Here is a 13,837-nt window from a genome sequence, read left to right on the forward strand (position 1 = left end):
TTATTTTTTGGTGGGGGAGCATGCAATCATGTATGCTGCCACTTGCAACCTGAAGCTGTCCAGCCCAGATGCATGTTTACTTGTAATTTTGCATTCTGCTCTGTTAGCCATGTGCAAAAGCGTCCTGAAAGCAAAACTATAGACAAATTGTCTGAAAAATGACTCCAAAGCTAAACATCAGTGGCATTGGTGGAAACTGGTTCACGCAATGGCAGCGTTTGCATGTCACAATAGTTGATGGTTTACTGTCAACGTGCAGAAGTCTCCCACTTCATTCCTCCCTTCTAGCCAGTAGAAGGAAAAAAACACAATCCCTGGCTTACTGTTACATTCAAACTAGAGATTGTGATTTGTTTCATTCAAAGCAAACCACTATGTGAAGCCAAAGTTTCTAGGTTTACCAGTGAAATAAACAATGACTCCCAGTTTGGATGTAATGGTAAGCCAGGGATTTTGGTTTGCTGCACCCATTTTCCCCAAGTGTATGAACAAAATGGAAGTGATCACTTTGTGCATGGCAAACTATTACCTTTGGCATACTAAAACACACAGACCAGGCCTTGGTTCTTTTACATGTGTGCTAAGAATGTTCCATGGTTTATACAGTATCTTTATATTAATATGGAACTTAGGGATGCTGTGTGAACACAATGCTTGGTACTGAATAGAGCCACAAATAATAGATTCATAAGTACATATGTGCAGAAGGTCGATGTTAGCCTTCCTGTCCTAGAGAAGCCTTTCTCTCACTACTTCAGTTTTCATATGTGTTCTTTCCCCAAAGTTCTCTTAAGGATGGCTAGAGAAATATATCTGCTCCCAGTAACTCTGCCCCAGTCCCAGAAGTTCTCCATTGGGCACTTCTAGGATAGCCTCATCCTTATGTTTTGACCTTCTCTTAGAATGGTAAGGCCTGGGAATGCACACAAACCACTCTCCACTGGCTTGGAAATTGTGGAGAGAGCATAGTTCAAGCTAGGCTTCTGACGGTGCCTTCTTCCCTCCTTGGAGCTATCTCCATCATATGAACTTCTACTTCTTTCAGGCTTCAGCTTGTATTTAAATAAGAAAAAGCTACACACTTATTTTGATACTGTTGCATGAAAAGTTGTGTACAATCTAAACTGTTTCAATGTATTGTAGGTACATGAGGGACAACTGAATGGCTCAACATCTGTAAACATCTGTTCTACAACTTGTGACTTAAGTTCTACACTGGCTGTGAAATCTGATCAAGGAGAATTTTGCTCTAAAAATAATAATAATGACTGCCATTTTGTAACTGGAGTGAAATCAACATATAGAACTAAAATAGGTAAGAAAACAAACATTTGAATGTTATCCTAGTAGACTGTTTTAATATAAAGCACAGCAGTTTTAAAGATTGCTTATGAAGGAAAGCTGTCAGGAGCTTGGGAGCATCTGGCTGAGGATGAGTTTTTTCTCTCAACAATGATACTGTCAGTGTTTCAGGTTCTCAAAATGAGGAAAGAGCAAAAATGAATAGATGAAAACAAATAGCAGCCACTTTCAAGGGACCAAAGAGTCTGACAGGCACTTAAAGAGGGACAGTATATAGGTGTTTATATGATACTATTGACACTCATCTGTCTCAAGAGACAATGGAGTGCACCTCTGGGGGTGAAGTAAAACCATTAGCAGGGATGGCCAACTCTCAAGAGACTGTGATCTACTCAGAGTTAAAAACTGGCAGTGATCTACCCCCTTTTTGTTGAGCTTTTTTGGGGAGGAGGAAGGCCCGTTTTTTAGGACTTTTTTTTTAGGACTTGGGAACATGAGTTCTGAGAACTGTAAACAATAAATGAAGGTTAACTCCATCAAAAATAAATCTATATCTACTAACTGTAGACTGTGACATAATGATTTCTGTATTTTTTCATAGTAGGGTGGTATGCGTTTGAATAAATTAAAAACCTGTCAGATCCCACACTTGCCTTATTATACCCTTTCAGATTTGTTTATCCACTTGCCCAATTTTTTGATGCTTGGTGTTCGTGCTGCTTTTGATAAATTGTACTTTGTTTGAAGGATCCTTTTTGTTGTTGTTAAGGCACGTTTCTGACCTGCATGATGCTTGGTTCTGGTTTTCTGGTTCCATTTGGTTTTGTGGTTCTTTTAATAGCCTCTCTGGCACTCTTTTTGTTGGATTGTTACATTTGTTTTTCTGACCCTGTTTTTAAATTGGCTGCTTTGAATGGTTTGTGACACAGTTGTACTCCCACTTACCTGGTTAGAAGTTCTACCTGATTGAATAGGACTGACCTAAGAAGAGACATGTATAAAACATCGTTGTATCTTCCAAGTCCACGGGAGCTTCCCCTATTTCAGAGGTGGAAACCGTTTTTTTCCAGCCCAAGGGCTACATTAACTATTGGCCAACCTTTCAGGTGACACATGCCATTGGTGGGCAGGGCCATATCAATGGATACAATAGGCTTGCTTCTGCATCCATACCACCCTCTCTGTTCTCCAGCCAGGAATTACCAGACTTCAGGGACTCTCTAGCCAGACAAAAACATTTGAGGAGGTTGTGAAACAGGGTTAGTAAGAGGTGTAGTCTGGGAAAGGGTGTATGATGGGGGCAGGTCTGGATTGTCCCCCCCCCCCCCAGCCTGAGATTCTTTACCTTTGCCCTATTCTATAATATATGAAAGGTGGGGGATGGAACATTCGCCTTACTCATACACATGTTATTTTATTTGCTCTCATTATATTTTTATATCGCCCTTCCTCAGGGGTCAGCAACCTTTTTCAGCCACGGGCCGGTCCATCATCCCTCAGATGGGCCAGACTATATTTTGAAAAAAAAATATGAACAAATTCTTATGCCCCACAAATAACCCAGAGATGCATTTTAAATAAAAGGACACATTCTACTCATGTAAAAACACACTGATTCCCGGACCGTCTGTGGGCTGGATTGAGAAGGCGATTGGGCCGCATCCAGCCCCCGGGCCTTAGGTTGCCTACCCCTGCTCCAGAGAGCTCAGAGCTGAGGTCATGATGCTCTGCTTGAACTATGAGTTAATAAAATTGCCAATGAATATAGGTATAAACATAATTAACAGGCAAATTGTGGGTGAACCTTGCTTGAAGTTGCCCACGCCAAATAGCTAACTTTTAAAAAACTGTTTATTGTTTGGCTTCCCTCCACATAATTATTAGGGCTAAAGTAGCAATTGGATTAAATCTTCCCTCAGATCTTCTCAGACTTTGATACAGGGTAAAGATTTACAAATCCTAATTACAAATGGAATGATCTGTCCATTTTGGTTCTCTTAGGGTCCCCCCCCCAATCTTCAATTCAAATCAGTTGCGGCAATTTGCATTTTATAAATAAATCATGAAAGTTCCATGCTGATCCATATGAAATGTTTCAGAATTTACACTTGGGCAAAATGTCCAATAGTTAACAAACTTCCAAGAAATCTTCATCAGGCTGGACGCAAAGCAAAATGGGGTGGGGGGATGGAGGGAATTCGGCTGATGATGTCGTTGCCAGGCAGTCTGGATTTGGTCATTGTTTTAAGATGGAAGTGCAGGAGGAGATGGCAAACTTAATTGGATTAGGCTAGGAGGTGCTATGCCGGTTTCAGGTTGCATCAAGGACAAAGAACCGCACAATGGCTGATCTCCTGTTTTTGAAAATGTAAAAAGCCAGATGTCTCCCAAATCTGTCTCAAGTCTTAAGCAAAACACACTTGTTAGATAGAGAACAGGAATAAAGATGCTTTAAAATAGGGATCTTTTCATTTGTTGGATGTGTGTCTCTTTCAGTTTCCTTGGCTTAAAATATTGCCTTGGGCAGGAAAGAATTCTGAACCGCCTGTCTTACAGGATGTCATACTTTATTCTCACAACAACCCGGTGAAGGGAGGAGGCCAGGCCAAGATGTGGTGCTTTGACGCTAGAGAGTGACCTTCATGGAGTGGGTTTTCCAAATCCAAATCCAACAGCCTCTCCTACTTCCTTTTACAGTACTATACATTTTCTGAGAGAAGGAGAGAGAAAATACTGTGTGCGAATACCTGTGTGATTTGGGCAAACAATAGTTAAAAATTGATGTTTTCCATTTGTGCAATGGTTGATTTTCTTAACATGATAATAGCTTCTTGGTGGAAGTTATGAAAAGCCCACACAGTACAATGAATCCAGAGCCCTGATTGAATGTTGTGTTTATTACTTGACTCCCGAGAGCTATTTTTTAGCCACAACCCTGCTGAATGGTGACCATGGATGCTGTGAGATGGGTAGATTACGGAACGGCACAGCTGCAAGGGGTGGCAGAATATGAAAAGAACTTGATGTTAACGTCCCTCCCCCCCAGCTCTTTTGTTCATGGCACTCCTTCTTTTGAGCGACTGCCTCTTTAAAAAGTGTGTGCGTGCGTGGGAAGCCGAGGCAAGCTGCAAAGTGCTGGGGAAGCTTAGCTTTACTGTGAAGCCTGAGCCTGAGTGAAACCTAACTAGCTAGGCGATATGCAATTCCTGATTGACAGCAGGACTAGCATTATGCAAATACTGCCAGAGAGAACAGCAGCTAGGGAGCCGATCAGGGGCTCTGTTAGGGATCTCTCTACACACGCCTGCTCCTAAATCCCCCTGTTTGTTGTTTTCATTTCTCCTTTTGCTGTGGTGGTTCGGCTCAACAATCAATAAATGACCAAAAAAAAAAAAAAAGTTGTTGCTTTCTTGGGCATGAATAAATCCAATCCTCTGTGCAGTTTCAGTTTCTTGTCAGCTCAAAGAGATGTGCGTGAGCTTGTTAACTCAGGATGAATTGGGTAATATTTAGCAGGGTAATGTGCTAATCTTTAAACCTTTTATGTTTTCAATCCGGTGTATGTATGGGTCTCTTGACACAAAAGTGTGTGTTTTGCCTGCTTCTCCTCGTCTCCTTCAATCTGAAGCCTTATGTAGGTCAGGCTTGGCTTAAGCAGATTTCCTGAACCTGCGTCAGCTTAAGCTGAAGGAATTTTAATAAACCCTCCCTTGTAGGCGTGGGCCTAAATGAGACAAGCCTAGTTAAGCCTGATCTTTTTCTGTTTGTGAAAAAGAGCCGAGCAGAGCTAGGATCTGCGTGGTGGTTTCAGGAACTGCTTCTTCAAGCTGGAGAGAACGATGGTTGGGAAGGCCAGGTCCTCGAATTTTACCTTGTCTGAAAAGCTCGATTTGCTGAAACTTGTCAAGCCGTATGTTAAGATTCTCGAAGAGCACACCAACAAGCACTCGGTCATAGTGGAGAAAAACAAATGCTGGGACATCATAGCCGATAACTACAATGCCATTGGAGCTGACCGCCCTCCTCGCACCGCTCAGGGCCTGCGCACCTTGTACAAGAGGCTCAAGGAATACGCCAAGCAGGAGCTACTGCAGCAAAAAGAGAGCCTTTCTGATTATAAAAGCTACATCTCTGAACCGACCAAGAAAGTTGTGGAGATGATCCCCCAGATTTCCAGCGTGTGCTTGAGGGAGAGGAGCAATCTGCCATGGTAAGTTGACTTTTACATTGCGCCTGGATGGCCGCTATAGCGCCTCCTGTCTTCTCTGGCCATCCCCTTTTGAGCTACATGCCTTAGCCTTTGGGAAAAGTTAAAACCTTGTGATTATGGTTATTTTTTACTTCTTTAATTTTTAAACAGTGACTGACTTTTCTGTTCAACTTCCAGCCGCATTTCAAAAGATCTTATTGTCAGACCCTTGGCAAGTGAGGGTTAAGAAAGAATCCAAGGGAAATAGGAGCTCCAACTTTTACCCCTCCCCTTTTAATAGGCATAGCATTCAAACACTGACCAAGCAAAAGGCTGTTCTACATTTAAGGTAGTACTGCGGTCAACTTGCCTCTGCATACGGAAGCTGATGCCTGTTTTGGATAATATCTATCTACATAAAGTCGAGCAGGAGAACAAAGGAGCCTCTCTCAGTACAGTGTGCCCAGTCAAGGATTATGTTAATCTCTCAGGGTGGAATACATTTTGATTGAATTTAGACCTTTTAAATGATTTTACTTCGCATGCTACCATGCCTTTTTAAACAATGCAGATGGATTGTTTTAAACAATCACATTCTCGGAGGCCAGTATGCAAATTAATGCTCTAATTTAAACTGCAAAAAAGAGGGTATGGAGCGCATTTACAGGGGTCGTGCGCAGACGGATCGGAACACTGCAGTCACACAAAAGTCTTCATATTTTCCAGCAGCCTTTTAGTGTAGAATCAAATCGGAGCCTCTCTAGATTTGAGCCAGACGTAGAGCAGGCAGGCTGTCTTCAAGCTTTCTTGCAGGGCCTTTTGCTTATGCCGCCCTCCCCTTCTACAACTGACTTGCAAAACACGGCTGCTCAAAAGCTTCTCAGATTTGTCCTGTGCCTGGATGCAGACATTTTAAAAACCAGGGGGAGTCGAGCAGCTCTCTTCCTTACTCCTGTCGCAAGCCATTTAAATTCATGTCACTTACTGTGCAAAACAAATATGTTAATCTGAGTTTCCGGGAAAACTGGCATGTTTGTGCACACTGGCCAGTCCTTGATTTGTACTGCCTCTGGTTGCTCTGAATGGTAACAGTCGTCTAAATCCCACCATGGCAGATGCTGTAAAAATAACATGTGGTGGTGGGCCTTTTGGTGAAATAATTCTGTATTGCCTAGGGTAAATAAGGTGTAATCAAAATGGACTTTTTCAGCACAATCCTTTATCTTTCTACTCAGAAGTAAGCCCCTGTTGAGTTCACTCAGGCATACTCCCATCTAAGTACTGTATGTATAAATCTGTAATAGCATGTTAGAAGGGTGTGTGTATATAATTTCCACAATACTGATGTAGATTGAAATGGTCAGCATAAGCCAGAAGTATGGGGCCACTTTTTGGGTGGTCATATACTCTTCCTTTAACCCCTTAGCCAATACAGCAGGTTTCTTTTGTAGCTTAATAATTTTGTAGTAGTGGAAATGGGTGGATTTGTAATTAGCTGTATTTTATTTTTGTATTGTGTAAGCCATTTTGGGTGCTGTGTGAGCAGCACAAATGTGGCACACAAATGTTTTGAAAACATTAATAGCTTGCACCTTAAAGACCATTGAAATCTGAAAGAGTTGTTTTTTTATTCAATAATAAATGTTTTCCAAAAGCATCAGTTCACTTACAGTTGGAGAAACAATCCCCTGATCCTGACCATATTATGTTGGAGTAAATTTCATTAATCTGAATGACACTGACTTCCCTGTAGTTGTTTGGGATCTAAGTGAAAAGCTTTTCTAAATCCTTTTTATACATAATATATTCCTTTTTTTCAAGAGAGAACTTGTGGACCAAATTGGCCATCCTCCCAACCAACCGAGGTTCTGCCTCTTCATCTCTCCACCGCTTCCCATGACTATTGTTTCCGTGTCAGTCTCTGCTGTCTGGAAACCATTAATTTCTTCCTCCCATTTGATTAACAGAAACCTGATACGTAGGACCATTGAGTCATGGAATGGGGTTGGCCAACAGGGATAGATAAAAATGATGCATAGCTCCAAATTTCCAGTTCCCAATCAAAAGTCACAATTGAGAAGTAGAAACACAATCTGCTCTGCCTCATCTCTCTAAAATACTCCAGTGGCTGGATGAAGTGGTGGGTTGGATGAGAGTAATAAACTGAGTCTGAAATCATAGCATGATGGAGGCTCTGTGTGTGAGTCCAGGAAACTGGACTCGTTGAAGGAGCAGGTGCGCCATCCAGGGTGTCACTGGAGGCGCAGGTGTCCTCAGTGGCTAGGAGGTCCTTTTAACAGCTATGACCACTCATGCATTGGTAACCTCAGGGTTGGAGTACTGCAATGTCCTCTGCACATTTGAGGTTGTGTTGGAGGCTTCAACCAGTGTAGGACGTGGCAACTCGGTTGCTTGTGAGAGCAAACAACTGCCAGTATTTAACACCTTATCCACTGCATTTTCACTGGTTGCTAGTCTGCTACCAAGCCAAGTTCAATGTTCTGGTGATAACATATAGAGCCCTATTCGGCTCAGGATCAGGTTGTTTGCGAAACCTTCATAACCCTTATGTACCTGGTAACTCCCTGCGTTCTACAGGAGACTTTCTTCCCCCAAATATCAAAAGCCTGCTTCACAGTAAGTTGAAGCAGGGCCTTCAGTGCGGCCGCCACTGTTTTGTGGAATAAGTATCTCTATTGAGATACCAGAGCTGCCCACCCACTACCTGTACTTTCCAGAAATAATGGAAGACATTTTTTGTTTTGACAAGCAGCATTTTTTGTTTTTCCAGCAGGTTGAAAAGGTCGCTGCCTTAGGTGTTCCTTTTTACTGTTTTTGAAACTAATTTGAGCTGTTTGTAAATTGCCTTGAGGCACATGCAAAAGGAGATTCATAACTTCATATTACTGATTAATATATTTACCCCCCCCCCAAGCTCACATTGCTTATAACAAGAGTTCAATTCGTAAGCAGCCATATGACTCATATTTTTCCTATATCCACGGGCTGGCCTATCGTGCAGTGTCATTTGACTGACATTGCCATTGTCTGTTGCCTGTTATGACCCTGAGCGGTGCTTTTGTGGGTTTTTTTTTCTTTTCATTTTGTGTATCCTGAACTGCAGTTACAATTAAATCATTATAGCTTAATTCAATTGAAAGGTGTTTGAAAAATTATTAGAGTTGCTTTGTTACCTCTTGCCAAGTAGTTAGAAAGCTCAGGGCATCCTTTTTGAGGCCAGTTAGCTTAAGGGGCAAAAAGTATTGGGCTTTGTGCTCTCTAAGTTAATGATGTGAACCCTGTGGTCCAGGGAAACCATGGGGGGATTCACTTTGGAGCCCTAAACTGGCAGATGAGGAATGCGGTAGGCGCCTTCCTGGTGCAACGTCTCTCAAACCCCAGCCCAGCAGTTTTTCTTGCATAGTCAAGAATCAGGCCTTTGTTTACCAGTAGTCAAGAGTTAGAAACTCAGATATATAATCTAATTGCCAAATGGCATCTTAAACTTAGGTTACGGTCATCACAATGGACTGTCCAGGCACCTTCTTTTGCAATGGGGTTTTTTATATTTATTAATTACATTTTTATACCTATTTATATTTTAAATGGCAAGTCTCAAAGCAGTTTGCAACACATTAAAACATCAAATAAAACAATCCAGAATAAAATGAATTCAAGCTTTGAGGAAAATACTCCAGAGCCTTCTCTAAGCGATATTTCGCTTTCCCCAGTTGCCAGCCTTGCATCCAGAAATCTCCACATGGCTGCAGTTGGACCTGGGACAGTCAAAAATGCTCCTAGCTAATTTCCAACTGCCTGTAATATGCAGTTAGCCCCTAAAAAAACCAGTGGGTATCAAATGGTTCTCTCCCAAAAGGTAAGTAAGTATGCAGGCCTTGGAGAGTAAATCTTCTATGAAGAAAGGTTCCAGGATTTGGAGCTGTTTCGCTTAGCAGAAGGGAGACATTAAGGAGGTATATAAAGTTACACATGGTGTAGGGAAGGTGGATAGGGAGAATCTTCTCTCTCTGAATACTAGGGAGGGGTCATCCAGTGAACTGGAAGGTGGTAGATCCAAGACAGAGTAAACAGAATACTTATTCATGCAGTGCATAATTAAACTATGGAATTTATTGGTTTGCACAAGATGTGGTAGCAGCCACCAACTTAGATGACTTTAAAAGGGAACTCTAGACACATTGATGTCAATGACTACTAGTCATGACGGCTGTACATTACCCCCAGAATCAGAGGCGACATGTTTGTGAACCAGCATGCTTGTTCTCACATCCTTCTTTCGGGCTTCCTGTAGGCACCTGGTTTGCCACTAGGGGAAAGAGGATGCTGGTTTAGATAGACCTTTGGTCCTGGACTAGTAGGGTTCTTATGCTTTTAATACTTAAGACTCCTTGCATTGCCCCTACGAAAGCAGATTTCAGCTCCATCCCTGGACTTGCACAGTAATCAAGTACCTATGCTCTGTTTTTACAGAACACTCATGCTCTGCAGGTAGCTGACTAATATAATAGGGTTGGGCCACCCTAGTGAAACACACCATTGAATTCTGCTGTTACCCAATACCCTTGTCGAAGACGGTCACTTCCTTATGAAACTAGTAACAGCAGATTTAGTCTGGGTGGATCAGCATATGGTTTATTTGGAGGCAGTGCAGAGTTAGGAATCTAATTTGGCATTTGATGACCAATTCCAAGCTCTGTTAAAACTGACATAACTGACTCATACTAAACAGATGCCTGAAGGATTCTGAATACCAATTCCGCCATGGTAACTGTCTCTCTTAATTCTTGAATCCACACTTGTGGATGAAAACTTGCATTCTTCTTTCTTATGTTTATAATATAAATGTGAATCTTTGATATAAGCTAGTTTTTGTAAGATAGCCAGTTAGCACACACTGAAGGCATTTTGTGAGAACATTAATGCAGATTTCCAGCCCCATCTTCCTCTCTATTAATGTAGTAAATTATATTTCCAGCTTTCAGAATTTTGGTCGGACTGTTCACCCCAACATTACTCTGTATTGTATCTTGTTTTTCATAGATGTTTTAAAAATACTTAAGAAACAATGATAAATAGGTAAGTTGGTCCTGGTGCTTCACCAGACTGTCCAGTGTCTTTTATAGCTGCTTAGCAGCTTGCTGTCCTGTTAAAGGACTTTTTGCATGGACAGAAAGCCTCCAGGTTTTAGACTACAGCTCCCATCTTTCCTTACCATTGGCTGGCTGTGTCTGATAAGGGAGGGGAGTCCTACAACATCTGGACAGTCACAGATTCCCCATCTCCAGGCTTGAGTCACAACAGTTTCTATCCTCTCTGGTTCTGGTGAGGCTAGGCTCTCCAATCCATACTACGATCTACTTGGGCGCGGGGGAAGATATGTAATTTGGTGAAAGGGAGAAGGAAAGAGGAAGACATCTCCTTTATTGGAGGTTTTTAAGCAGAGGTTGGATGGCCAGCTGTCATCAATGCTTTAGTTGAGATCCCTGCATTGTGGAGGGTTGGACTAAATGATCCTTGGGGTCCCTTCCAGCTCCACAGTTTGATGATCCTATGATCTTCAGTAGTCTCTCCCATATCTTCCTCCATACTTTCAAGGTCCTCTGGAAAGGTGAAAGCAAGAGAATCTTTCAGGATTTCACCTAATCTGGAGTAAGCTGAGAAGCTGATCTCGAGCCCACCTCACAGGTCCTCTGAAGGGTAGGTTGATTCACTTACCTTGCACTGTACTGGGGAACATTTGGAAGCAGCTAGAAATTTTCTCACCACTTCCAAGTGCTTCCCAGCCCAGTGCCAAGTAACCAAGTTACTCTGGCCCTCCCCACCTCCCTAGACAACCTGAGAAGTGAAGAGTTGGAGTAGCCACAAATACCGTATTTTTCGCTCCATAAGACACACCTAGTTTTTAGAGGGGGAATGCAATAAAAATATATTTCACGAGCCGCATGGAGTGTGTGTGTGGAGTGCACTTACAGGCTTTTCCCCAGGAGGGAGAAGGGCAGCCCATCACTGACGGGCTGCGCTTCTCCTTCCTCGGGGGAAAAGCCCCCAAGAGCCGCACACACGCTCCAAGCAGCTCATGAAAGGGAGTGTGGCTCTTGGGGGCTTTTCTGGGAGGTGGGGGAAGGGACTGAGGGGCTGCCCTCTGTCCCTTACCCCACCTCCCATAAAAGCCCGCAAGAGCCGCGCGGAGCGTGAGTGCGGCTCTTGGGGGCTTTTCCTGCCTGCCTCCCGCCTGCATTCGCTCCATAAGACGCACACACATTCCCCTTTTTAGGAGGGAAAAAGTGCGTCTTATGGAGCGAAAAAAACGGTAATCGCTGACTACTAAAGCCAAGTAGCACTTGTGACCCCCAGAACTCAAGTGCTAAGATACTTACTTTGAATAAGGAATTCTGTAGGATGTGTGGAATATAGATGGAGAAAGAAATGCTTTGAGATAAAATATTATTCAGGCCCTCGGGAAAGGAAGCCATACAAAGCCCTTAGAGCTACACTGGCAGGAATGGTTTGAGATTTTATTGCTCCTTTCATTCAATCAATATGATGTTGATGTTTAAAATAATCTACACTCCTCCTTTTCTCTGTATTTCTTTCTTCACTTTTTCAGTTAAATTTTATTATTCATCATATGACAAAGTCAGACAGCCTTATGCTCTATGTGTACCCCTCTCAGTGACAAATCTACATGTGAACAATGGTAGTGTCTTTTATCAAATGTTAATTCACAAGTGGTTTAGGACAGCCTTCCCAACCTGGTAGCTTCCAGATGTGCTGGCTGGGGCTGATGAAAGTTGTAGTCCAAAGCATCTAGAGGCCACCAGGTTGGGAAGGCTGCCTTAGAAGTTGAGTTTTTGCCTTTTTCGTGGACTAAGAAGATCCTTTTTCTTTTCTGTTAATGATGAAAATATTATTTGTCTGTTTTTAGTGCTACACCGGATAAAAAAATAGTTGCTACTACCAGCTCACCACAGTCAATGTTGGAGCACCAACCTGCTGCTATCACACTGGAGCTGGATGAAGATGAGGAGGATGTCAAGCCACCTGCATCGCTGATTGTAGAGTTACAAACACAGGAGAGCTTAGAGCAAAGAGAAGAAGAACATTTGGTCCATGGAATGGAGAGATCTCCTTCAACTTCCCTGTCTTCTGTGGATATAAGAATGTTGTCTCCATCTCCCATCCCCAGAAGAGATGAATTTTTCAGGCTTGACACTGGAGAACGATTTAGACCGGCATGTGGGGGATATGATCCCCAGATGTTGCAAATGCTGAAAGAAGAGCACCACATCATTTTGGAAAATCAAAGGAAAATTGGGCTCTATATCCAAGAAAAAAGGGATGGCTTGAAAAGAAGGCAGCAGCTGGAAGAAGAGCTATTGAGAGCAAAAATTAAAGTAGAAAAGTTAAAGGCGATACGACTACGTAGGGATCTTCCCGAATTCAACAATCTTTGAATATTTAGCAATTCTGCTTAAAAACCAGGGTTATTTCACAATTCTTTTTGATCTAGAAAAGAAGTATTTACCCAAGTTTTGGGGGTAGGGGTATGCATGTTTTTTCCATTTTGTTTCTCATGCAAATTTGCAAAAAAATTAAAGCCATTTCTCACTGGTCTTCCCAGGTTTTCTGATTTAAAGTAGAACCAGATCTAAGACTAAAAAAAAACCCCTTTGAAATCTTATGACCACATGACTGTTAGCAAAAGCAAATGATAACTTATACAGCTGTTGTAAAATATGCTGATCTTATTCTTTTTCATTTTTTTGGTGAATCAGTTCTTATCTGTCCTTTGAAATACTCATTTATTTGTGAGTCAATAAACATATGCAAAATGGAGAAAAATACTATCTTTGTTTCCTCCTTTCATAAAACTTGTGGAAATGGCTGTAGTTCAAATGAAGTCAAGGAAATATCTCACCAGCAATTCCTTTCTATGTTGACCTGAACAAGGGTGGATATAATGGTGGCATTCGTACATCACAATAAGCCATAGGTAATGGAATACTTTTGTGTGTGCACTGCAGAGGGCTCCTCCTTGACTCCTCTAGACTACGGAAGCAATAAATCATGATATCTGGATCAGTGTTACATCTGAACTAGGGATCTTCATTTCAGACACACCACACTGTTAAAGCAAGTTTTGTTCTTGGCTTACCTACTGTGGTTTGTTTTGAGCAAAAGAAACTATGATTCCAGGTTCGCAAATAATGCTTTGCCAGGGATTACAATTAGTTGCTCCTACTGGGTATAAAGGAGAAGTGAAGCATGCACAATATTCATGGTAACTATGGTTTATTGCAGCACTGCGGTACTTCTAATAGTCGA

The 13,837-nt window shown here is 42.1% G+C and overlaps 1 protein-coding gene across 1 annotated transcript; it reads left to right on the forward strand.

Annotated features, from left to right (window-relative positions):
* Positions 1–1,181: 1,181 nt before the first annotated feature.
* On the forward strand, positions 1,182–13,356 carry FSBP (fibrinogen silencer binding protein). The gene is made up of 3 exons (XM_081874705.1): positions 1,182–1,315; positions 5,078–5,512; positions 12,438–13,356. Exons 2-3 carry the CDS (start codon positions 5,142–5,144, stop codon positions 12,964–12,966), a joined length of 900 nt encoding a protein of 299 aa, XP_081730831.1. The 5' UTR covers positions 1,182–1,315; positions 5,078–5,141; the 3' UTR covers positions 12,967–13,356.
* The last annotated feature ends 481 nt before the right edge of the window (positions 13,357–13,837 follow it).

Source organism: Podarcis erhardii (assembly GCF_964252035.2).
Source record: "Podarcis erhardii genome assembly, chromosome: 8".
NCBI classification, from domain to species: domain Eukaryota; kingdom Metazoa; phylum Chordata; class Lepidosauria; order Squamata; family Lacertidae; genus Podarcis; species Podarcis erhardii.

Excerpts from the sequence above, each read along its gene's own strand:
- FSBP (XM_081874705.1), top strand. The coding sequence starts at position 5,142 with ATGGTTGGGAAGGCCAGGTCCTCGAATTTTACCTTGTCTGAAAAGCTC. Across the intron at positions 5,513-12,437 it reads GAGAGGAGCAATCTGCCATG|TGCTACACCGGATAAAAAAA; the intron begins GTAAGTTGACTT and ends GTCTGTTTTTAG.